Below are 22,697 nucleotides of genomic sequence, written 5' to 3' on the forward strand. Positions count from 1 at the left end.
TGAAGAAAAAGAATTAGAACTGGGGAGCTGTGGATTTAAATTAGTTATAGATATCTCCTAGCATGCACAGGGCCCTAGGTTCGAACCCCAGCACCACATATAAACTGGGAATAGCGTTACACGCCCATATTCCCAGAACTCAGGAGGTGGAGGCCAGAGGGTCAAGAGTTCATGGCTAGACTTGGGTATACAGAGTTCCGGTCAAGGCTGGCCTCGGCTACATAATACCTTGTTTTAAGGGAAACAGGGGTGGAGACCTGAGGAAGGCATTAACAAAAACAAGAACAAAAACAAAAACAAAAACAAAAACAAAAAACAAAAACAAACAAACAAACAAAAGGTGGAGAAATTCTGATGTAAACTCTTGGCCTTGCCTTCTCTGGCTCAGAACTAGAGGAAGAGAGAAGCCAGGAGATCCTGTATTTCCATCCCAGAAACCGTCACAGATTCCCCAAATCTGGTCCCCCACCAGCTACCACTGGTCTCTTTCTCACTGTTCCCCCAACACACACTGATGCATGAAAAGACCCCCAGCCTGTCTGATGCCCTTTTATTACTCACCCTGAGCCCCCAAAGTAGACATCCCCTCAGCACCCACCTCCCAGAGCTGGAAAGAGATGGACTCTTTTGACCCTATGCTCTAGTATTAAGAGCCCACAATAACCCTGCAACATGCCAGGCAGGGTGGCAAATGCCTGCATCCCCAACACCCAGGGGAAAGAGGCAGGAAGACGCCACAAGTTCAAGGCCAGCCTGCTCTCCACAAGTACCAGACTGGAATAACTCAGGAGCCCCCCCAGAAGGACCTAGGAGTACGTCCGGCTGCAGGAGGTCCCAAGGAGTGGGGGCCACTGGTATGAGGTGTGCTTTATTGCAGAAGGGTTGTGGTCACAGACAAGCTCTACTAAGAAGTACTCTAGAAGCTAGAGGCACAGAACCACTTATGGGTAGGGTAGGTTTCGCAGAAGTTGGAGGAGAAGAGATGGGGTGAGGGGATCGTTGGACGATGCTGTCGTCTTCTGGTCTCCTGTTGTACAATTCTCCAATCTCTAAGAACCCTGTGGTGGTATGCCGGCGTGAATTAAGCCCAGGTATACAATGCCACCTAAGTAGGCACCCAGAAGGGGTGCCACCACCGGCACCCACCACCAGTTGTTCCCGGCACTGCAGGCAAAAAGAAGGAGACCTGCTGAGGACACCGATGCCCGGAGATGCCACTCTTACCCAGCTCAGACCAACTTAGGGAGACCATCTACGCTAAGGGACTCTCTTCCTTAGCCGGATCCAGGAACAGAGTTGACGGTCCAATATCAGAATCTGCATCTGAAGATCTTTGGGCCCCTCCTCCTCCCAGACCATCTGGAGACTTCATAAGACTCTTCTGTGCACCCTGCAGGTGGGGACCCCCAGAAAGCTGACAGGAATGGAGTCTGGCAAGGGTTGTACCTGAACACTTTCTTGCCCCAGCCAGCAATGAAAGTGAAGAACCGGGGAGGCAGGTCACGGGATGGGTTGATTGCATATCCTGTGTTCATGCCTAGGGACACCCCAAGAACGCAAACAAGGATGCCTATCATGAGGGGCTCGGTCCCTTGAAGTGCTGGACTGTTCAACTTGTCCGTGATGGCGAAGATACACAGCTGGAGCATCCCAGTCACAAATACCTGGGGAGTAAATGCCATAGTAACCCAGTGGGGACAAGTCACAGGTGCTCAGCAGGACCCCAGATCTGCAGCAGCAAAAATATGCCTTGGTACCACCCCATGCAGAATTATTCTCTCTTTCTCATGCCGGACTCGAGGTGGGAACATCCTGGTCAGTAGCCTGGGACTTGAGGTGTGAATACCCTGGTCAGTAGTCTGGGACTTGAGGTGGGAATACCCTGGTCACCGACCTGGGACTTGAGGTGGGAATACCCTGGTCAGTAGTCTGGGACTCGAGGTGTGAATACCCTGGTCACCGACCTGGGACTTGAGGTGGGAATACCCTGGTCACTGACCTGGAACTCGAGGTGGGAATACCCTGGTCACCAACCTGGAACTCGAGGTGGGAATACCCTGGTCACCAACTTGGGACTTGAGGTGGGAATACCCTGGTCACTGACCTGGAACTTGAGGTGTGAATACCCTGGTCAGTAGTCTGGGACTCGAGGTGGGAATACCCTGGTCACCGACCTGGGACTCGAGGTGGGAATACCCTGGTCACTGACCTGGGACTTGAGGTGGGAACACCCTGGTCAGTAACCTGGGACTTGAGGTGGGAATACCCTGGTCACCAACTTGGGACTTGAGGTGGGAATACCCTGGTCACTGACCTGGAACTTGAGGTGTGAATACCCTGGTCAGTAGTCTGGGACTCGAGGTGGGAATACCCTGGTCACCGACCTGGGACTCGAGGTGGGAATACCCTGGTCACTGACCTGGGACTTGAGGTGGGAACACCCTGGTCAGTAACCTGGGACTTGAGGTGGGAATACCCTGGTCACTGACCTCATCCACGAAGCCCCGCCACAGCGTCATGTGTTCAGGAAGATAGGTGGCAAAAATGTTTGCAGTGGATTTGGGACCTGTCACCAACAGTTCTCCACCTGCATAGTGGTTAATGGCACCTGTGGAGACAAAGACAAAGATTGAGCTAATCCCCACTGGGATCCCAGAAAGGGAGTTGTAGAATACGTGGCTGGAAATATTTCAACGGCTTTGCTCTGCTAGGGTTTGGGGTTTTTTTTAGGGGGAGGGCGGTGCTTGTTTGTCTGTTTGTTTGGGGTTTTTTTAATTCCAGAACAGGATACCAAGATGGAATCCTGGCTATGCTTCAGGAAAAGAGGCTGGAGGTAGACAATCCAGGAAGAATGCTCACCATAGAAAATTAAGTAGGTGGTAGCTGCAGCTAAGAAGGAACCCAGGAACTGACCCAGCACATATATAGGGAACTTCTTCCAGGCCATTCGGCCTAGTGCACAGTTAGTGAAAGTCACCGCGGCGTTCATGTGGGCTCCTGTGGGTGCGGTAAGGGATAAAAGAAACAAGCAACAAAATGACAGCAATTGCAACAGTGAATAGGAATCTCTGGAGTGTCCTCTCTGACAAGAACTCCTCCTTTAACCCTTAAAAGACCACACACAGCCTCTTCACCTCCATTTCTACCTTAAGACAAGTGCAGAAAGAGAAGCTTAATCTTTTGCCTAAGATAACCCAGCTAGTAAAGATGGTGAGTCAAAAGGTCCATGAAGAGTCTGGGGAAGACATGGGCAGGGGCCAAGGTGTCACAGAGGTTCTCCTCCCTCTGAGTCACCTAAAGGTGACTACTCTCCAACCATACCAGGGAAGGGACTGAAGGAGGCAGAAGCAATCCACTGGGGGAGATTTGGCCTTACCTGTAAGACCAGATATGGGCTCACTCACCAGAGATGCCGCCTGCCACATGTATTCCCATGGTCACTCCGAAACCAAAACCCAAGTTGACACCAAGATAGCTGCCAAGCCTTTCTCCTAGAACCATATGAGCCACGGAACCAAGGCCAAACACCTGTGAGGGAGAGCGTCTGAGTTAGGGGCCTGCCCAACATCCGCTATCAGAAGAATACTCAAAACTCGGTTTCTCCTCCTCCTCACCACCCATCCCCAATACCCTCGTCCCTGGGCCTCCCCGATGTCACTCATAAAGACCTTGCTTTGCTTTCCCTCTCCAGAGCCTTTTCCTATAAACTGTCCTCCTTGGCCCCCCTAGTAAGGCCTCTCAGATCTGCATCGGGGACAGCGAGTGGTGGGGATAAGAGAGATCCGGGTCTGGGATGGCAGAGCCAGAGTCTATGACCCAATCCAGATCCACCTGAAGTGCGGGGTGGGAGCAAGGCTTCCCCATTCCCAGACTCTCACACTACAGGCTTGCCTAAGGAGATTCTAAAGGTCCAAGTGAAAGAGCCATTGTTTGCCCTGTCCCACAGGTGGGCTACCTGAAGCTTAGAAATGGCTTACTCACGGTCACGTGACGTGAGACGCAACGAGTCAGGCATGAGTCTAAGAAGCCATCTACGGCCGTCCTTGCTAATGTGAATGTCTTGTGTGTGCTTAGGAATGCTATCCCCTCTGCCTGCAGTAACTGGTACTACGTCATAAAACATTCAAGGGACCAAAGACATGGCTCAACAGGAGAAGGTGTTCAACACCAAGCCAGACCCCATGAGTTTGATCCCAGAACCTACACAATAGAAGGGGGAAACCAACTTCCAAAAGTCATTTTCCGACTTCCACAGGCGTGATATGGCACACACACGTGTCCACACGTAAATGCACATGCAAACACACACTAAAATAAACAGCATGTGATAAACTTTTTAAAACTTATTTATTTTATGTGTGTGAGTACACCGTCTCTGTCTTCAGACGCACCAGAAATGGGCATTGGATCCCGTTACAGACGGTTGTGACTCCCACGGGCACGATGTGGCACCCATGTGCCTACACATAAGTGTACATGTATAGATAAACACACACTAGGATAAATAACGCACAATAAACTTTTAAAAAGAAAGAAATCGTCACACCCAGAAAGTACTTCCTTCGCAATGCACATGTGTTCTGTCTATGTGTTGTGACTAGATCCCTAAGGGTCACACTGCTGGAGATCGGAGTCTAGATTTGTGTCCTCTGACATGGCAGGCACCGACCAGGTGTGGCTGTTACGTGCTTGCCTGTGGCTCCGACAAACTGGATCTACCATGGTGTAAAGCATGCACCGGACTTCGCAGACTTGGAATCAGAAAACTTTAGTAGTTTTCCACTGACAACAGGTTGACACAAAGTTTGGAATATATGGGTTAGATACGGTAGTGATTCAAAATGGCCTCACCTGCGCCTTTTACCTTTTTAATGTGGCGATGACAAAATATTAAATACATTTCTGACTCAGCATTTCCCTTGTACAGCTTTGTTTGTGATAGAAAAAAGAGGAAGGAATTGAGGATAGGAGAGCTAGGACCAGTTCCATCGGGGGATGAGGACGCCATGGGAGGGCACGGGGCTGAGCCTGTGTGGGACTCATGGTGGGTGTCAGAAATCTAGCTGGAGCATATCTCAAAATGAAAGACTGTCATGAACACAGCTGGGCAATGGTGGCGCACACCTTTAATCCCAGCACTCAGGAGGCAGAGGCAGGCAGATCTCTGAGTTCAAGACCAACCTGGTCTACAGAGTGAGTTCCCAGACAGCCAGGGCTACACAGAGACACCCTGGTGAAAAAAAAAATCAAAATACTTCATAAACACCGGGGAGAGTTGGATCCCAAGAAGGGCATGGTCAGCTCTGCTTGGCAGCCTGACTCATATGTATAAAGGTCCAAATAGCATTCCTTTGGGCGTGACATTCCAAAAGTCACACGTATTGAGTGCTGTGTGGTCCGTCCCTGGGGGCAGTGGTTGAGTCCAAGAGATTGAGAGGCAAATGGTAGTAAGGAAAAGATGGATATTTTTTTTTTTTTTTGGTTCTTTTTTTTTTTTTCGGAGCTGGGGACCGAACCCAGGGCCTTGCGCTTCCTAGGTAAGCGCTCTACCACTGAGCTAAATCCCCAACCCCGAAAAGATGGATATTTTTTGGTTTCATTTCGGTTTTTGGACACAAGGTCTCACTACATTGCCCAGGATAGCTTCAGGGCCTAAGTTCTTCTTCTCTATCTTCCTCAGACACACATCACTGTGTCCAGCAAAGATGATTTTTGAGGGTCAGTGTTGTTGGATTCTTCTTGTCTGAGGTACTAAGGGTGGAATCCAGGCCCTCGTTCGTAACAGAAAGTGCTTCTGCCACTGAGCACAGCCCCGCCAGATAAAAGGAACTGGAAGGAACTTGTATAGATGGCTGCCGCGTTTGAGGCTGTCTTGTGTTGTTTTGGGTGGAGAGACTTTGGTAGGCTAATAGGCAGAGAGAGAGAGAGAGAGAGAGAGAGAGAGAGAGAGAGAGAGAGATACACACACATATATACATACACACACATATATACATATACATATATACACACATACATACACATACATATACATATATGTATGTATTATATATGTATATATGTTAAAGAGAGTGCCTGGGAGAGTAGGTGTGGGTGACTGGAGGGAGAGCATCTGCTCTAGCTGAGGGAGACGGTCAGGTACATGAACAGGTAACAGGTAGGAAAGTGAGGAGCTGCAGGGAGCCCCCATGATAATTTTCTCTGGTGAGCAGGAGCTCAGTTTTCAGGGACGGGGCAGAGTTGGGAAGAACCAGGTCTAGCAGGGCAATGCACACTGTGATCCCAGCAGTCCAGAGGCAGAGGGGTCCGCGCTCAGATCGAGGCACTGTGCTCCACATAGCATATTCCAGGCCAACCAGGGGCCAGGGTTATAAATGAGGCAAGACCTTGTCTCTAAAAAGGAGGGGAGGCAGCTAAGGAGACGGCTCAGCATTTAAAACACGTCCCAGGCCAAGTGTGAGGATCTGAGTTCAAATCCACCGAAACCCACTTAACTGCTGAAGGGTGTGTTAGCCCCCCAGTAATGTCAACCTCAGAAAAGCAAAGACAGGGAGTATCCCTAGTGCGATCTGGCCAGAAAGATGGGCTGCATCAGCAAGATGTAGGTGTGGTTGAGAGACCCTGTCTGAATGGGGAAGATGGAAGTCTGATGAGTCTCAACATTAATCTTGGGCCTCCGCATGCACGCACACACCACATGTGAAAAATGGCAAAAAAAACCAAACAAGCCAGCCAATGTGGTAGCACATACCTGTAATTCCACACTGGAGGCTAACCTGGACTACACGGTGAGACCATATCCAAAAAAAAAAAAAAAAAGAGAGGACCGGGCTGGAGAGATGGCTCAAGGTTAAGAGCACTGACTGCTCTTCCAGAGGTCCTGAGTTCAATTCCCAGCATCACATGGTGGCTCACAACCATTGTAATGGGATCCGATGCCTTCTTCTGGTGTGTCTGAAGAGAGCAACAGTGTATTTACATAAAAATAAATAAATCTTAAAAAAAAAAAAAGGACGGGAGAGAAGGCTTGTGGCTAAAGGCAGAGAGGACCTGTGTCCCCCATCTCCATGGTATCTAATGCCTCTGGCCTCCATGGGCACCTGAACTCACAAGCACACACACACTGGTGTACACACACACACACACACACACACACACACACACACTTAAATATCAATAACAAGCAAACCTTAGGGGGAAAGAGGGAAACAGCTGTGGAGGCAGAGAAAGGCGGTTGAACAGAGCTCACTGCAGGAGCCCAGGGCAGGTGCAGCAGAGCCCGGAGGAGCCTGGCTTGCAATCCGGGAGAAAAACGCATCCTGAGAAGATAAGAACTGATGGGTGTGGAATGAGGCCAGGCCGACGGGAAGCGACAGGGCTGGGAAAACATGGAGGGGCTTTAGGTCCAACTTCTATCCCACTCAAGTCAAAGTCATTGACACAAGTCCTCCTGCCTCAGCTTCTGGAGTTCAGGGATTACATGCATGTGCCACCGTACCTGGCCTCAAAGTCATTTGTTAAAGGTGATGAACGTGTGGCCAGGCTTCACCCGATGTGGTCCTGCTGCTGGGTCTGCAGACCGGCAATGCCTGCCGCCTGACCCACCCAACGCTCAGGTTGTGTTGGGATAGTTGATTTTGGAAGTTTCAGCTGCTCTTGAAAAATGAGAGCAGTCTGGGAACACTGGCCTTTGTTCCACTCTCCATGACAACTGACAGCTGGGCCAGATGCAGCGACACCCTTATACAGACAGGGGCCAAAGCCCTTCACACCGTTCCCTCCGACTGTGGCATCTGAGTTTGCAAGCCTTGCCCTGTGGCTCACTCGCGCAGCCGGGTCTCCAGGGGCCTGGTGGCTCCAGCCCCTCCTCTCCCTAGTCAGTGAATGTAGCCCCGCCCACCACAGCCCCAGCCGCGGCCAGGAAACCGACCTCGTCCCAGCTGCCTGAAGTAGGGCCCAAGGTCACAGTAGCCTTTTTTGAGCAGAACCTTTACCCTAGTGATGATTCCCTGAGCTTCCTACAACTACAAAAGCCCCCACGTCTTGGCACAGGACTGGAAACTGAAAATAACAACGCACTGTCCCACGGAAGTCCAGCCTCACCGAGTTCTTTCCACAGCCGCTGCTTCTAAACCCTCACAGAGAATGAGCTTTGCAAGGCTGATGCTCCCACTCTAAGACGACACCTGAGGCCCAGGTGTTCTGGGGCTACCCAGAGACCGAAGCAAGTGGCCTTCCCCGAGCTGGAGGATCTTAGCAAGCCTGCCATCTCTAAGCCCAGGGACAAAGGCACGGAGGGTCAAGCACACTGGCCTGGCCCAAATTCCATCTAGGTTTGGACAGGTGATTTAGTCTCATAGAACCCATCATTTCCCCATCTGTAAAATGGGGGTGATACTAGTACCTGTCTCAGGCCAGGCACCATCACACACCCGTAAGCACCGCATGCAGGAGGCAGAGGCAGGTGGACCTCTGTGAGTTCAAGGCAGCCTAGTCTACAAAGAGAGTTTCAGGACAGCCCGGGCTATATAGAGACCCTGACTAAATTAATAATTTCCTACCTACTTTACAGGCCGTTGTAAAGATCTGGGAAGGTGGTAGTGCTTGGTGTGCAGCAGTTGCTCAATAATAATCAAAATAAAAGAAAGGAAGCCTAATGTGGTGGCACACACCTTAATCCTGGCACCGAAGAGGCTGGGACAGAAGGAGTTCAAAACTGAAGTTAATCAAGGCTGCGTAGAAACATCCTGCTTTAGATAGATGGATGGATGGATGGATGGATGGATGGATGGATGGATGGACGGACAGACAGAGAGATGGACAGATAGGTGGGTGGGTGGATGGAGGATGGATGGACGGATAGAAGATGGATGGATGGATAGATAGATAGATAGATAGATTAGATAAGATAGATATAAAGAAAGAAAGAAATGCTGGGTGTGGTGGCACATACCTTTAATCTCAGCACTAAGGAGATGGAGGCAGGCAGATCTCTCTGAGTTACAGAGAGAAGAAAGAAGGAAGGAAGGAAGGAAGGAAGGAAGAAAGAAAGAAAGAAAGAAAGAAAGAAAGAAAGAAAGAAAGAAAGAAATAACGAACGAACCTGGCAACATGACTTAGCAGATAAAGTCACTTGCTGCCAATCCTGGCAACTGGAGTTCAATCCCCCAGATCCACGTAGGGGACGGGGACGGAACCCACTCCTGTGAGCTGTCCTCTGGCCTTCCAACTCACACTGTAGTAAGCTTGTACGCTCACAAAGAAAACAAAATAATTAAAACCTCCGAAAGCAAAGACTTAGGGTGTAACTGGAGACAGTGCTGGAGCACTAGCCAGCTGCACACGCATAAGACTCTGGTTTGATCCCCAGCACCGCCCGAAAATTAAAAAGCCGGTGGAGGCAGCGTCTCACCCTGTGTGCAGTTCCTGCACCCTGCAGCTTCCTACATTCCAAGGTTTAACAGCCCTCACAGGACTGGAATGTCTCGTCATAAATGAATGACTTTGCTCTGAGTTGAGGAGAATCAGGCTGTCCTCCTCACAGCTCAGGAGCCAAGAAGCTAAGGATGGAGGGCAGGGAGGGAGAGAGGAAGAACAGCTCCGGTGCCTGTCAAAATAATAAGGACCCCAGCAGCATGCATGTGCACATGTATACACGCACACACACACACACGAGCACACAGGTGCACACACACACACACGTACAAATTCATGCATGCAGGCACACATGTGTGCACACACAAATTTTAAAAATTATCTTAATTAAAAAAAAAAAAAAAACAGCCAGGAAGGGGCTAGAGAGATGGCTCAGCAGTTTAGAGCACTGACTGCTCTTCCAGAGGTCCTGAGTTCAATTCCCAGAAACCACATGGTGGCTCACAACCATCTGTAATGGGATCTGATGCACTCTTCTGGTGTGTGTCTGAAGACAGTTATGGTGTGCTCATATAAATAAAAAACCAGCCAGATGCCTTTGATCCCAGCACTTAGGAGGCAGAGGTCTATGAATCTGAGGCCAGCCTGGTCTACAGAGTGAGTTCCAGGACAGCCAAGCCTATACAGTGAAACTCTATCTCAAACAAAACAAAACAAAACACAGGCTGGAGGCTGGAAATGTGTCTCAGAACTTAAGAACACTGACTGGCTGCTCTTCCGGAGGTCCCAGGTTCAATTCCCAGCACCCACATGAGACAGCTCACAAGAGATCCGACCCTCTCTTCTTCTGACCTCCAAAGACACCTGCACTGGCATTACAAACACCCACACACATTTGTAAAATTAAAAATAAAACCTTAAAATATAATAATAATTAACAAGGAGCCAACCGAACATGCGTACAATACATGGCCTCCTCACGTAAGTCTGTCAGCCTGGTGCTACTGTTCACATTTGCCAACAAAGACTCTAACCCTGAACAGTGAGATTGAGTGCCTGGAACTCAGACTGGCATTCCACACACTAGGAAACTGGGAAGTCAGGCTGGGACCCAGGGAGAGACCCAGCTGCTCCGGCCAGCTGTTGACAGTCAGGGCTAGGACAAAAGCCTCGATGTCCAGAGTCCCTCCCACGTCATTAATTCTGAACAATTTTTATAACCACTCTCATAGTGAACTTTACCTCTTCCACTCCAGCCCAAGCCTCCCGTGAGCACCAGCGCCCCCTGTTTAACTACTTCCTGGATCCCTCCACTGGTATCTCCTCTGTGTCCAAATTAGCTTCATCTCTGAGCCCTGCGCTGACACTGACACTGAGCCCTGCGCTGACACGGTGCTCCAGAACAGCCCCTTGGGGCTTACCCTCATCTGTGGCTTGAAAGTCTCCTTGATGCATCTACCGTTCTTCAAGCACCTGCCTTCTCGTCCATCCCTGACTCCATCATCCCCCAGTCTCCAACCTCCTCCAACAACAGCCTAATAGCTGGCTCCTCTCCACTGCTGCCTTCTAAAACCCAAACATGCCCGGTGCATTCTACTACTTCTACTTCTTAAAGAGTGTGTGTGTCTGTGAGTGTGTGTGTATGTGTGTGTGTGTTTGTGTGTGTATGTCTGTGTGTGTGTATGTGTGTGTGAGTGTGTGTGTGTGAGTGTGTGTGTATGTGCATATGTGTATGTGTGTGTGTGTGCGCGTGCGCGTGCACGCACATGCCGCTGTGGAGCTGCGTGTGTGGGTCAGAGAACAGCGTTATGGAGGTAATGCTCTCCTTCTGGCTTTACCTTAGTTCCAGGGACTGACTGTGGCCACCAGAGTTGCGCACTGAGCACCTTTACCTGCTGAGCCATCTTCCCTTCATTCCCCTGTGTGACTGCATACCCATTTCCCTCAGATCAATTCTCAAAGGTCCCTCCACCTCCCATGTAGCACAGCACTGGCCTTGAACCTGTTATGGAGCAATAAGACAAAGGACTCGAACCCTCAACTACCCTCCCTGCCTCAGCGGGCATCACCAAGCCCAGGTCTCCTTCGTGTTTGGTTGGTTGAGTCATTGTGTTTTGTTTTGTTTTGTTTTGCTTGAGACATTTCCTCACAGCAGAACCCTGACTATCCTAAAACTTGCTATTTATAGCAAGCTAGCCCTCAAATTACCTTCAATTCCCCTGCCTTAGTTTCCCACATGCTGACACTGTAGACACGAGCCATCATGCCTTGCTACTCAGTCTTCTCAGTATTGGTTTTTCTTACCACCCATCTGTCAATCCCCGATTCCACTCTATCCCGGCCTACGTGAGCCCTTTTCTGTCCCAAAAAGACATGATGAGAAAGGCCTCTCTGATTTCCTCTTCTTTCCCCGGCTCCCAGCTAGAGGCAGGGAAGGGAATGATATGACCCCTGGGGTCAACTGTGGGGATGAGCTAAGGACTGCCTCTGTCGGTCCCCCACCCACCCAACCACTCACCATCAAGACATAGGTACTCAGGAACTCCGCCAGGAACTCACGCACCCAAGTCTTCTGTAGCACTGATTGTATGTTCTCCAGCACAGAACCGGCCATTGTGGAATTGTGGGTGGACCTGAAGCAACAGACCAAGCCAACAAACAGAAAGGAGATTCAAGTCTGCATCCTGCCCATCGGCCCTTCAACTCATGGCTGAGTTAATGGGTAACCCAGTTGCCTCTCCCCGTGTACCTTCTCCTGCCCAGGGCAGTAGAGAGAGACACCCAAGGGCCATAGGAACATGGAAGTGAAAGATGACCCAGCTAGGCCTCTTCTTCCTTCCACCCCAGGCTGAACAGGTAGGAAGGGTGTACCAATGCGGCTGATTTACAAAGTGGGTAGGCCAGGAGCTGAAAGCGCAGTCTGTGTTGGGGCGGGGTCTGAGGTTGGTGGGAAATGGAGTTCAGTTGTGTCTGTCTCTCTGCTGAGCTCGGGGCCACAGGCCAAGGTTTAGGAAGAGTAGGGAACTCTGCCATGAGGTTTGGTAAAATCTGATGCTGGGCTGTATGAACAGCACAGAAGCCTGAAAAACAAACGATGGGTTCTTCAGACGATGGGACCGGGGAGAGGTTCGGCAAACTCACTGGGCTCTGCAACTAGGCCAGCACAGAGATGCTTGCGAGCAAATGGATGAAGCAGCAATAAGGAGGAAGGAGAGACAGGGTCTCACTTCCCAGAGTACCCTAAGTCCCAGGTCCACAGATGTGCAGAGGTCGTTGAATAACCAAGAACCCAGCAACCTATTCCTTGCTCTGACCCAGATTGACACCAAAGCCGCCTAAAGAGCCTGACACTTGATAAACGTTTGTTCAGTAAAAGTTCTGTTTGATGGTCAGATGAAGAAAAATGAGTTTTGGGCACCAATGTCTGTTAGGGGGGTACAGGGCTGGTGTTTGGGGAAGGTGCTGGGTCTCAAGGATGAAGAGGAACAGGACAGATGTGGCTAGGTGGGCCTTGGGGAAGTGGGGAGAGACACAAAGTCTAGGTATTTAAGGTATCAGTGCCTAGATGCGGGAGCCATGATGGAGAGGGAACATCAAGGCCTTGACTTCTGGCAGGAGCTGAGGAGAAGGGGTCCTTGCCTGAGTTGAGACCACAGGAAGGAGAGGCTGGGAGATACGGAGAAGGTTATTTTCACTTGGCATCCAGTCTCATAAAGTGGGTCTAAAGACAAGAAGGGAAACACGGCTGAGAGAGCAACGTCGTCAATCCAGAAGGAGCCACTTGGTCTTTAAGTCCAGTGAGAGGACACAGTGGATGACCAAGGTACTCAGGCACTCAGCAATGGATTGGAATAAGCATGCTTGCCTGAGGGGGCAGTAAGGGCTACAGAGATTGTCCTGGAAACCACAGGGAACTGGGAACGCATCAGCTGCGGCTGCGCAAGGAGTGGGACCGGAAGTACGGTAGTCTCCGGAAGCCTCACTAAGTGGCCTCGTTGGAAATGAGTGGAGGGGGTGAAGGAGTAGCCATGTGGGTAAATATCGGGAGAGAGCTTCAGGAAAAGGGAAGAACTCCGAGGGAGTCTGAGCATCTGTACAGAAAGCAACTGAGGACAGAGCGGCTGGAGAGCCGGGAGAGTGAGGCTCCGAGCGGAGGGTAGGGAGGTAAAGAGAGCCCAGCCCTGACTAGTGTAGACTCTGGCTGTACCCAAGAGTCAAAGGTGAGGGATTTGGTTCAGCTAGTTGTTATTTACACAGGGCAGGCAGGACCTGCTCACAGGTCCTGTATCCTCATCTTGATCTTCAGAGCTTCCCTTAACCTGATATCAGCTGTGCTGTGGGACATCAGAGACAGGCGGGCCGGGCCCCATGGGCTACTGGGCAGGTAGGAAAGAAGGGGCCTAGGAGAGCAGCTGCCCTGAGGGGAAGGCTGGGGACAAGACGAGAGAGCAACTAAAGTGCTCTGGGCCAAGGATAGGGGCTAGAATTGGTGGTATGAGGGATGGTTACTGCCCCGGCTTGAGCCATTGCTTGTTTTTCTGAGTTTTAGATCCTGTGGAACCAGAGAGGAACCTAGGGCTGAGTGAGGGACACAGAACTTGACCCCCTATTCCCATTAAACGTCAGTTTCTCTGGGGAGAAGCAATCAGATTAGGAGAGCCCTTGCCAGTGCTATCCCAAACCCAGGCAAGCTGGAGGGAGGAAGGAACAGGGAAGAGGGAGGAGGGAGGAGAGTGGGAGTGCCTTAAGCAATTGTGAAAGTGTCCTGTTAGTCCCACTACCCATGCTACCCCAGGACCCTGGACCTTAATAGCAGGCTCCTCAAAGGCCAAGTCTGCCATCTACCCAACTTTGAATAATGCAGTGCCAAAGTCAGCCCTCCCACCTCCCTAAAACTTACCTTGTGTCCTACCCTCCTCTCAGACTGTCAAGGTGACTCCTGAGTTGCCCTCAGCCAGGCTCTACCCAAATTTCTCTGGATGAAGCATCAATGTATATCCCTAACTTTAAAGATGAACCCCCTGTGCCCTGGTCTGACCTCTGAGGACGACGCTGGGGGAGAAGCCAGCAGCAGACCCATCTCTGACCTGCCTCCCTTCTGCCCAGTCTGTCAGATTTGCTCTTCCCTCTGCCCTCCATGTGGCCTTTCTGATGGTGCGGACCAATGTACCCTCCCACTCTCGGCCCCACTCAGCAGTTCGGGGTCCTCCACAGCCAAGTCACAGCCGGTCTGTCCGTGTCACACAGCCACATAGGACTGGACCAGGACAGAGACTCATACTCCAACTCCTGATGAACTTTCTTTCCCAAAAAATCCCTGCTGGGCTTGCCCCAAGGAGGCTCCCCTGTCCCAGCCTACCTGCAGCCCTGCTCACTCTGCTGAAGTGACTGCTCTGTTTTTTAGCCTTGTCTCACAGCCCCTCTGTCAGTATCACAGATAATCTTGATTCTGGTCCTCCATTACTGCGGCAGGCTCAAGCTGTAACTGAACTGAGGCTCTGCAGTCTCTAAGTCCTCACTCAGAGCCTGCCTCTTGCCCAGGGCGGCTGTGAGTCCCCTTGTGCTCCTCTAGGGGAGAGGTCAGTAGGGCAGGGGTTTGGCTCATGCCACTTAAGCCAAGTCTACACACACTGCCCAAAATAGCATCTCTGCTCTTGCCAGTAGCATTGTGGAGACTAAGTTCTGAGGCAGCCCTTGTGAGGTCAGAGGTGGAGTTCCAGGTATGAATTCTGGGCCTCATAGTCCCAGAGGAAAGGCTAGTACTACATGCCAAGTGCCTGGCTTATCTCGAAGACCAGAGCCAGAGGTCACCCGCAGAAAGCCACGGAGGCTCCTGAGACCCAGGCTATAGAGAAAGCCGTGTAGATGGGGACGTAGGTAGAAGTTCCCAGAAATCAGTAGAAAGGTGGAAGGATTGGAAAAACAATCTTGGGTCAGTCCTCAATGAGCCCTCAACATGAAGAAGAGGGGGGAGAATTAGACCCTGTCCTCAGGGGTCCCCATCTGGGAGAGGAGGGAAAATGCCACACCAGGTTTCCTGGGGCCCCCATTCCAGGCCCTGCCTTCTGGATGCTGCCTCTCTTAGGAAAGGCGTGCCCAGGGCTCCATGAGAAAAGCCAAGCACAGGGATGGGACTCAAGACAGCAGTGAGATCTCAACTAGAGGGGTGAAGTCAGGAGGGAGCTGAAGACTACCTGCAGCCGTACCTCTGGGTGCGGGGGCCCGGTTGGGCCGGGAAGAACAGCAGGCATGCTGAAGCGTGGGGGTGGTGCCTGCCAAAGGGAGGTGGGCAGGAGGCAGGAAGCCCAGGAAGACAGACACACAGACCTTGATGGGAGAAGTTATAAATGTGGTCTTGTATGGGAATGAGACCATCTTCTAGAGGTTACTGAACAGGGTGGCAGGTGTCTGTAGCCTGCACCTATGAGGCAGAGAGAAGAGGAATACAAGTTTGAGCCTCGCCTGGACTGCCTAGGATATTCCAGGGCTGGAGAGATGGCTCAGTGGTTAAGAGCACTGACTGCTTTTCCAGAGGTCCTGAGTTCAAATCCCAGCAACCACATGGTGGCTCACAACCCTCTGTAATGGGATCCGACGTCCTCTTCTGGTGTGTCTGAAGACAGCTACAGTGTACTCACATACATAAAATAAATCTTTAAAAATAGAAAGAAAATTCCAGGCCATCACTGGAACCCCGGGATAGTAACCCCGGCACTTGGAAAGCAGGGGAATGAGGTCAGAGTGGTCTACATAGGTCTACACAGTGAGTTGCAGGCAGGAGAATGCTCTGTACAGTGAGACTCTGTCTCGGAGACTAACTGAAGAGCCAGATGCCTGCAATCAGGAGTTCAAGGTCATTCTCCACTACAGAACAGGTTTAGACTAGATAGCCTGGGCTACAGCTATGTGAGACCCTAACTTTATTTTATTTTCAAGACAGACTGTTGTTGTTGTTGTTTTTGTTGTTGTTGTTTAGCCCTAGCTGTCCCTGTAACTCACTCTGTAAACAATGTTAGCCTCAAACTCAGAGGCCAGCCTCTGGAGCTACCTCTGCCTCTAGAGTACTGGGCTTAAAAGGTGTGGCCACCACCCTGCAGAGGCCGTTCTTTTCACACACACACACACACACACACACACACACACACATACACTCACACACATACACACTCAAACACACCACACACACACACTCATACACACACTCACACACATACACACCACACACACATACACACCACACACACATACCACACACACTCATACACACACACCACACACACACACATATACACACTCGCACACACAAACACATTCACACTCACACACACCCCTCCGTTCAGGTGAATCCAGTGTTCCTGCCTGTGCTACAGTAAACAGGGAGTTGCCAGTATGAGGCAGAGCTAAGAAAAGTAATTGAGTCTACAGGTTTGTCCTGTGTAGGAGCACCATATTTCTGGAGCACCATATTAAAGGAATGGGCATAGTGGTCCATGCTTGTAAACCCAGCAGTTGAGCAGTAAAGGTAGGAAGATGGAGAATTCGAAGCCATCTTAGGTTAAGTAGCAGGTTGGGTTCTTGGGTTCCATCTTAAAACCAGGAGAGAGGTCTCACATACTACTAAATGTTTAGGTGCACTTATCTTGTGTAGGTGGATATGTATGCGTACCATCTGCATGCCTACAGATGGTCGTAAGCAACATGTGATGCTGGGAATTGAACCTACACGATTGTTCCTGTACGACAACAAGTTCTCAGAACCACTGAGCCATCTCTCCAACCTGGAGATTTTAGTCACAGCTTTAAGAACAGGGATGGGAGGGAGGAGAGGAAGGGAGGGAGGGAGGGAGGGAGGGGAGGGAGGGAGGGGAGGGAGGGAGGGAGGGAGGGAGGGGGTGTGAGACTGACTTAGAGAAAGGATAGGACAACCAAAATGTAATGAAGGGATCCATAAAGAGTCTCAGTGGCTGGGCCATGGTGGCGCGCGCCTTTAATCCCAGCACTCAGGAGGGAGAGAGAGGCAGGCGGATCTTTGAGGCCAGCCTGGTCTACAAAGTGAATTCCAGGACAGTCCAGGGCTCCACAAAGAAACTTACCTTGGGGGACTGGGGATTTAGCTCAGTGGTAGAGCGCTTACCTAGGAAGCGCAAGGCCCTGGGTTCGGTCCCCAGCTCCGAAAAAAAGAACCAAAAAAAAAAAAAAAAGAAACTTACCTTGGAAAAAAAACTAAATAAATTTTAGAGAGAGAGAGAGAGAGAGAGAGAGAGAGAGAGAGAGAGAGAGAGAGAGAAAACGGTACTCACTCCCCTTGGCCCCACGTATCCTGACACTGGAACAGCACAGAGAAGGTAGTAGTAGTAGTATGGTCCCTGCGCAAGGATGACACATAAATTTAAGAAGTGTTCCATTTTTTTTATTTTGTTTTAATTGAGCATTGAAACAGTTCCCTTTTAATGTTCCAGAAGCTGGACTCGCTTTAGGAAGTAAAACTGAACCAGGACTATGCAGGAATAAAAGGGAGCCGAGCACAGTATAAAGAGGAAAAGCTTTCCTGTAGAGGGCGCCAAAGACCGGGCCATGTCAGGAACTTTCTTAACAGTCCACATCCTTAGGCCAACAGGATGCTTCAGCCGCTCCTGATTATAGCCTGAGCAGCTAAAGGGTCTGCTTCATTCCACAGCAGATCCTACGCGGGTTCAGACTATTGCATTTCTTCCAGAAAAGGAGAGCTGCACCCTGGGAAAGAGGAACGCCTGCCTTCATCGCTGCCCTATGAGTGCTGTCCAGTCAAGAGATGCGTTCAATAGTGAGCTATGGGCCACACGATGGTGGTGCTCTCCTTTAATCCCAGCACTCGGGAGGCAGAGGCAGGCAGATCTCTGACTTTGGGGCCAGCCTGGTCTACAGAACAAGTTCTAGGACAGCCAGCGCTACACAGAGAAACATTTTTGGGAGGAGGGAGGCAGCAGAGGGAGAGAGTTATGGAACTAGGTGTGGAGGTGCACACCTATGGTCCCTGCACTTGGAAGGCCTGGGGCAGAAGTACTGAGTTTGAGGGTAGCCTGAGCAACACAGAGAAACTCTGAGTCAAATAAATAAAGCTAGGCTCTCATATGAAACCAGAAGTTGGCTGTTAGACTAGAAAGAGAGTTGGAATATATCCAGTCTAGAGAGGCAAGAGTCTTCCAGAGGGCTAGAGAGATGGCTCAGTGGTTAAGAGCACTGACTGCTCTTCCAGAGGTCCTGAGTTCAATTCCCAGTAACTACATGATGGCTCACAACCATCTGTAATGGGATCTGATGCCCTCTTCTGATGTGTCTGAAGACAGCTACATATATATATGCGCATTCTAACAGAGGGTGCGGATTGGGTTAGGGGTTACCATGAAATGCTTTACCTGGTTTCACTATCCCAAGGGCCAAGCAGCCTCTAAAGGGATCTAAGCAAGGAACAGAGTAGAGCTTCTTTACGACCTACATCCCTGAGGCCTTGAACTTCCAGCAAACTCCAGAGGAGGGCCAGGACCTTGGGGGACAGGAGGACTAAGAAGGAATAGGTGGGAGGGAGATGGGAACCTAGGCCCTGGGCTGCCCAGAGGCTTGTGGAGGGGCCAGTGAGGCACGTGTTTGCAGAGGGTTGCCCGGGAGAGCTGACTGGATGGAAGGTGGTCTCTGTTGGAAGCTAGGAGGGTTCCACCGTGGACAGAGGAGGATCAGTACAGGGACCAGGAAGGAGGGAGGGAGGGAGGGAGGGACTCAGAATAATGAATCACACTAGTCCCGATAGGACCAGTGCAGATAACTGGGCACAGAGAAGACACACCCAGAAAGAGCCCTTTCCCCTAAGGCAGGCTCTGAGTAGGGTTACCACATCGAATACAGTTATACAGTTAAGTGCGTGTGTGTGTGTGTGTGTGTGTGTGTGTGTGTGTGTGTGTGCGCGCGCACGCGCACTAGGAACCAGTCCCAGGTCTTCACTTGGTATGATAGTGTCACCTTTAATCCCAGCACTGAGGTAGGAGGAACACAAAGACTTGAAGCCCAGCTGAGCTATGTAGCAAGTACTAAGCCAGCCAGGTCTGTATATAACAAGGCAAGTCTCAAACAACCAAAACAGAGGATGAAAAGGTGGTTCAATGTTTTAGAGTACTTGTTGCCCTTCCAAAGGACCCATGTTCGAATCCCAGCACCCACAGGGGAAGGAAACAACTGTAACTCCAGTTCCAGGGTAACCTGCACCTTCTTCTGACTCCTTTGGGCACTGCATGTAGTGTTCAGGCACACTCAGGCCCAACACCCATACAAACACCCACACACATAAAATAAAATGAAATATAAGGGGAAAAAAAAGGATGGTTATAAGGCTGAGTGAGTGAAGGCATTTTCCTTTTTTTTTTTCTTTTCTTTTTTTTTAGACATTTATTTATTTTATGTATGTGAGTACACTGTAGCTGTCTTCAGACACACCAGAAGAGGGCATCAGACCCCATTACAAATGGTTGTGAACCGTGATGTGGTTACTGGGATTTGAACTCAGGACCTCTGGAAGAGCAGTCGGTACTCTTTTTTTTTTTTTTTTTTTTTTTTTTTTTTTTTTTTATTAACTTGAGTATTTCTTATATACATTTCAAGTGTTATTCCCTTTCCCGGTATCCAGGCAAACATCCCCCTCCCCCCTCCCCTTCCTTATGGGTGTTCCCCTCCCAACCCTCCCCCCATTGCCGCCCTCCCCCCACCAGTCTAGTTCACTGGGGGTTCAGTCTTAGCAGGACCCAGGGCTTCCCCTTCCACTGGTGCTCTTTTTTTTTTAATTAATTTATTTATATGAGTACATTGTAGCTGTCTTCAGACACACCAGAAGACAGCACCTTATCCCATTACAGATGGTTGTGAGCCACCATGTGGTTGCTGGGATTTGAACTCAGGACCTCTGGAAGAGCAGTCAATGCTCTTAACCACTGAGCCATCTCTCCAGCCCCTCCACTGGTGCTCTTACTAGGATATGCATTGCTACCTATGAGGTCAGAGTCCAGGGTCAGTCCATGTATAGTCTTTGGGTAGGGTCTTAGTCCCTGGAAGCTCTGGTTGCTTGGCATTGTTGTACATATGGAGTCTCGAGCCCCTTCAAGCTCTTCCAGTTCTTTCTCTGATTCCTTCAACGGGGGTCCTATTCTCAGTTCAGTGGTTTGCTGCTGGCATTCGCCTCTGTATTTGCTGTATTCTGGCTGTGTCTCTTAGGAGCGATCTACATCCGGCTCCTGTCGGTCTGCACTTCTTTGCTTCATCCATCTTGTCTAATTGGGTGGCTATATATGTATGGGCCACATGTGGGGCAGACTCTGAATGGGTGTTCCTTCAGTCTCTGTTTTAATCTTTGCCTCTCTCTTCCCTGCCAAGGGTATTCTTGTTCCCCTTTTAAAGAAGGAGTGAAGCATTCACATTTTGATCATCCGTCTTGAGTTTCATTTGCTCTAGGCATCTAGGGTAATTCAAGCATTTGGGCTAATAGGCACTTATCAATGAGTGCATACCATGTATGTCTTTCTGTGATTGGGTTAGCTCACTCAGGATGATGTTTTCCAGTTCCAACCATTTGCCTACGAATTTCATAAAGTCGTTGTTTTTGATAGCTGAGTAATATTCCATTGTGTAGATGTACCACATTTTCTGTATCCATTCCTCTGTTGAAGGGCATCTGGGTTCTTTCCAGCTTCTGGCTATTATAAATAAGGCTGCAATGAACATAGTTGAGCACGTGTCTTTTTTATATGTTGGGGCATCTTTTGGGTATATGCCCAAGAGAGGTATAGCTGGATCCTCAGGCAGTTCAATGTCCAATTTTCTGAGGAACCTCCAGACTGATTTCCAGAATGGTTGTACCAGTTTGCAATCCCACCAACAATGGAGGAGTGTTCCTCTTCCTCCACATCCTCGCCAGCATCTGTTGTCCCCTGAGTTTTTGATCTTAGCCATTCTCACTGGTGTGAGGTGAAATCTCAGGGTTGTTTTGATTTGCATTTCCCTTATGACTAAAGATGTTGAACATTTCTTTAGGTGTTTCTCAGCCATTCGGCATTCCTCAGCTGTGAATTCTTTGTTTAGCTCTGAACCCCATTTTTTAATAGGGTTATTTGTTTCCCTGCGGTCTAACTTCTTGAGTTCTTTGTATATTTTGGATATAAGGCCTCTATCTGTTGTAGGATTGGTAAAGATCTTTTCCCAATCTGTTGGTTGCCGTTTTGTCCTAACCACCGTGTCCTTTGCCTTACAGAAGCTTTGTAGTTTTATGAGATCCCATTTGTCGATTCTTTATCTTAGAGCGTAAGCCATTGGTGTTTTGTTTAGGAAATTTTTTCCAGTGCCCATGTGTTCCAGATGCTTCCCTAGTTTTTCTTCTATTAGTTTGAGTGTGTCTGGTTTGATGTGGAGGTCCTTGATCCACTTGGACTTAAGCTTTGTACAGGGTGATAAGCATGGATCGATCTGCATTCTTCTACATGTTGACCTCCAGTTGAACCAGCACCATTTGCTGAAAACGCTATCTTTTTTCCATTTGATGGTTTTGGCTCCTTTGTCAAAAATCAAGTGACCATAGGTGTGTGGGTTCATTTCTGGGTCTTCAATTCTATTCCATTGGTCTATCTGTCTGTCTCTGTACCAATACCATGCAGTTTTTATCACTATTGCTCTGTAATACTGCTTGAGTTCAGGGATAGTGATTCCCCCTGAAGTCCTTTTATTGTTGAGGATAGCTTTAGCTATCCTGGGTTTTTTGTTATTCCAGATGAATTTGCAAATTGTTCTGTCTAACTCTTTGAAGAATTGGATTGGTATTTTGATGGGGATTGCATTGAATCTGTAGATCGCTTTTGGTAAAATGGCCATTTTTACTATATTAATCCTGCCAATCCATGAGCATGGGAGATCTTTCCATCTTCTGAGGTCTTCTTCAATTTCCTTCTTCAGTGTCTTGTAGTTCTTATTGTACAGATCTTTTACTTGCTTGGTTAAAGTCACACCGAGGTACTTTATATTATTTGGGTCTATTATGAAGGGTGTCGTTTCCCTAATTTCTTTCTCGGCTTGTTTCTCTTTTGTGTAGAGGAAGGCTACTGATTTATTTGAGTTAATTTTATACCCAGCCACTTTGCTGAAGTTCTTTATCAGCTTTAGTAGTTCTCTGGTGGAACTTTTGGGATCACTTAGATACACTATCATATCATCTGCAAACAGTGATATTTTGACTTCTTCTTTTCCGATCTGTATCCCCTTGACCTCCTTTTGTTGTCTGATTGCTCTGGCTAGAACTTCAAGAACTATATTGA

The 22,697-nt window shown here is 49.4% G+C and overlaps 1 protein-coding gene and 1 pseudogene across 2 annotated transcripts; one reads left to right on the forward strand and one right to left on the reverse strand.

Annotated features, from left to right (window-relative positions):
• Positions 1-852: 852 nt before the first annotated feature.
• Positions 853-14,976, reverse strand: Aqp7 (aquaporin 7). 2 transcript variants are annotated; one of them, XM_039109352.2, is made up of 8 exons: positions 13,241-13,293; positions 13,015-13,096; positions 11,894-12,008; positions 3,405-3,528; positions 2,860-2,997; positions 2,490-2,608; positions 1,447-1,664; positions 853-1,164 (listed from the first exon to the last, which is right to left on the reverse strand). In XM_039109352.2, exons 3-8 carry the CDS (start codon positions 11,987-11,989, stop codon positions 1,050-1,052), a joined length of 810 nt encoding a protein of 269 aa, XP_038965280.1. In that variant the 5' UTR covers positions 11,990-12,008; positions 13,015-13,096; positions 13,241-13,293; the 3' UTR covers positions 853-1,049.
• A 2,691-nt stretch (positions 14,977-17,667) lies between these two features.
• Positions 17,668-17,786, forward strand: LOC120103220 (U6 spliceosomal RNA; annotated as a pseudogene).
• The last annotated feature ends 4,911 nt before the right edge of the window (positions 17,787-22,697 follow it).

Source organism: Rattus norvegicus, chromosome 5 (genome assembly GCF_036323735.1).
Source record: "Rattus norvegicus strain BN/NHsdMcwi chromosome 5, GRCr8, whole genome shotgun sequence".
Taxonomy (NCBI): Eukaryota; Metazoa; Chordata; class Mammalia; order Rodentia; family Muridae; genus Rattus; species Rattus norvegicus.

Coding starts and splice junctions, on each gene's coding strand:
- Aqp7 (XM_039109352.2), bottom strand. CDS start 11,989: ATGGCCGGTTCTGTGCTGGAGAACATACAATCAGTGCTACAGAAGACT. Junction 2,998..3,404: donor TGTGGCAGGCGGCATCTCTG/GTGAGTGAGCCC, acceptor CCGCACCCACAG/GAGCCCACATGAACGCCGCG. Junction 1,165..1,446: donor TGGGGCAAGAAAGTGTTCAG/GTACAACCCTTG, acceptor TTTTGCCTGCAG/TGCCGGGAACAACTGGTGGT.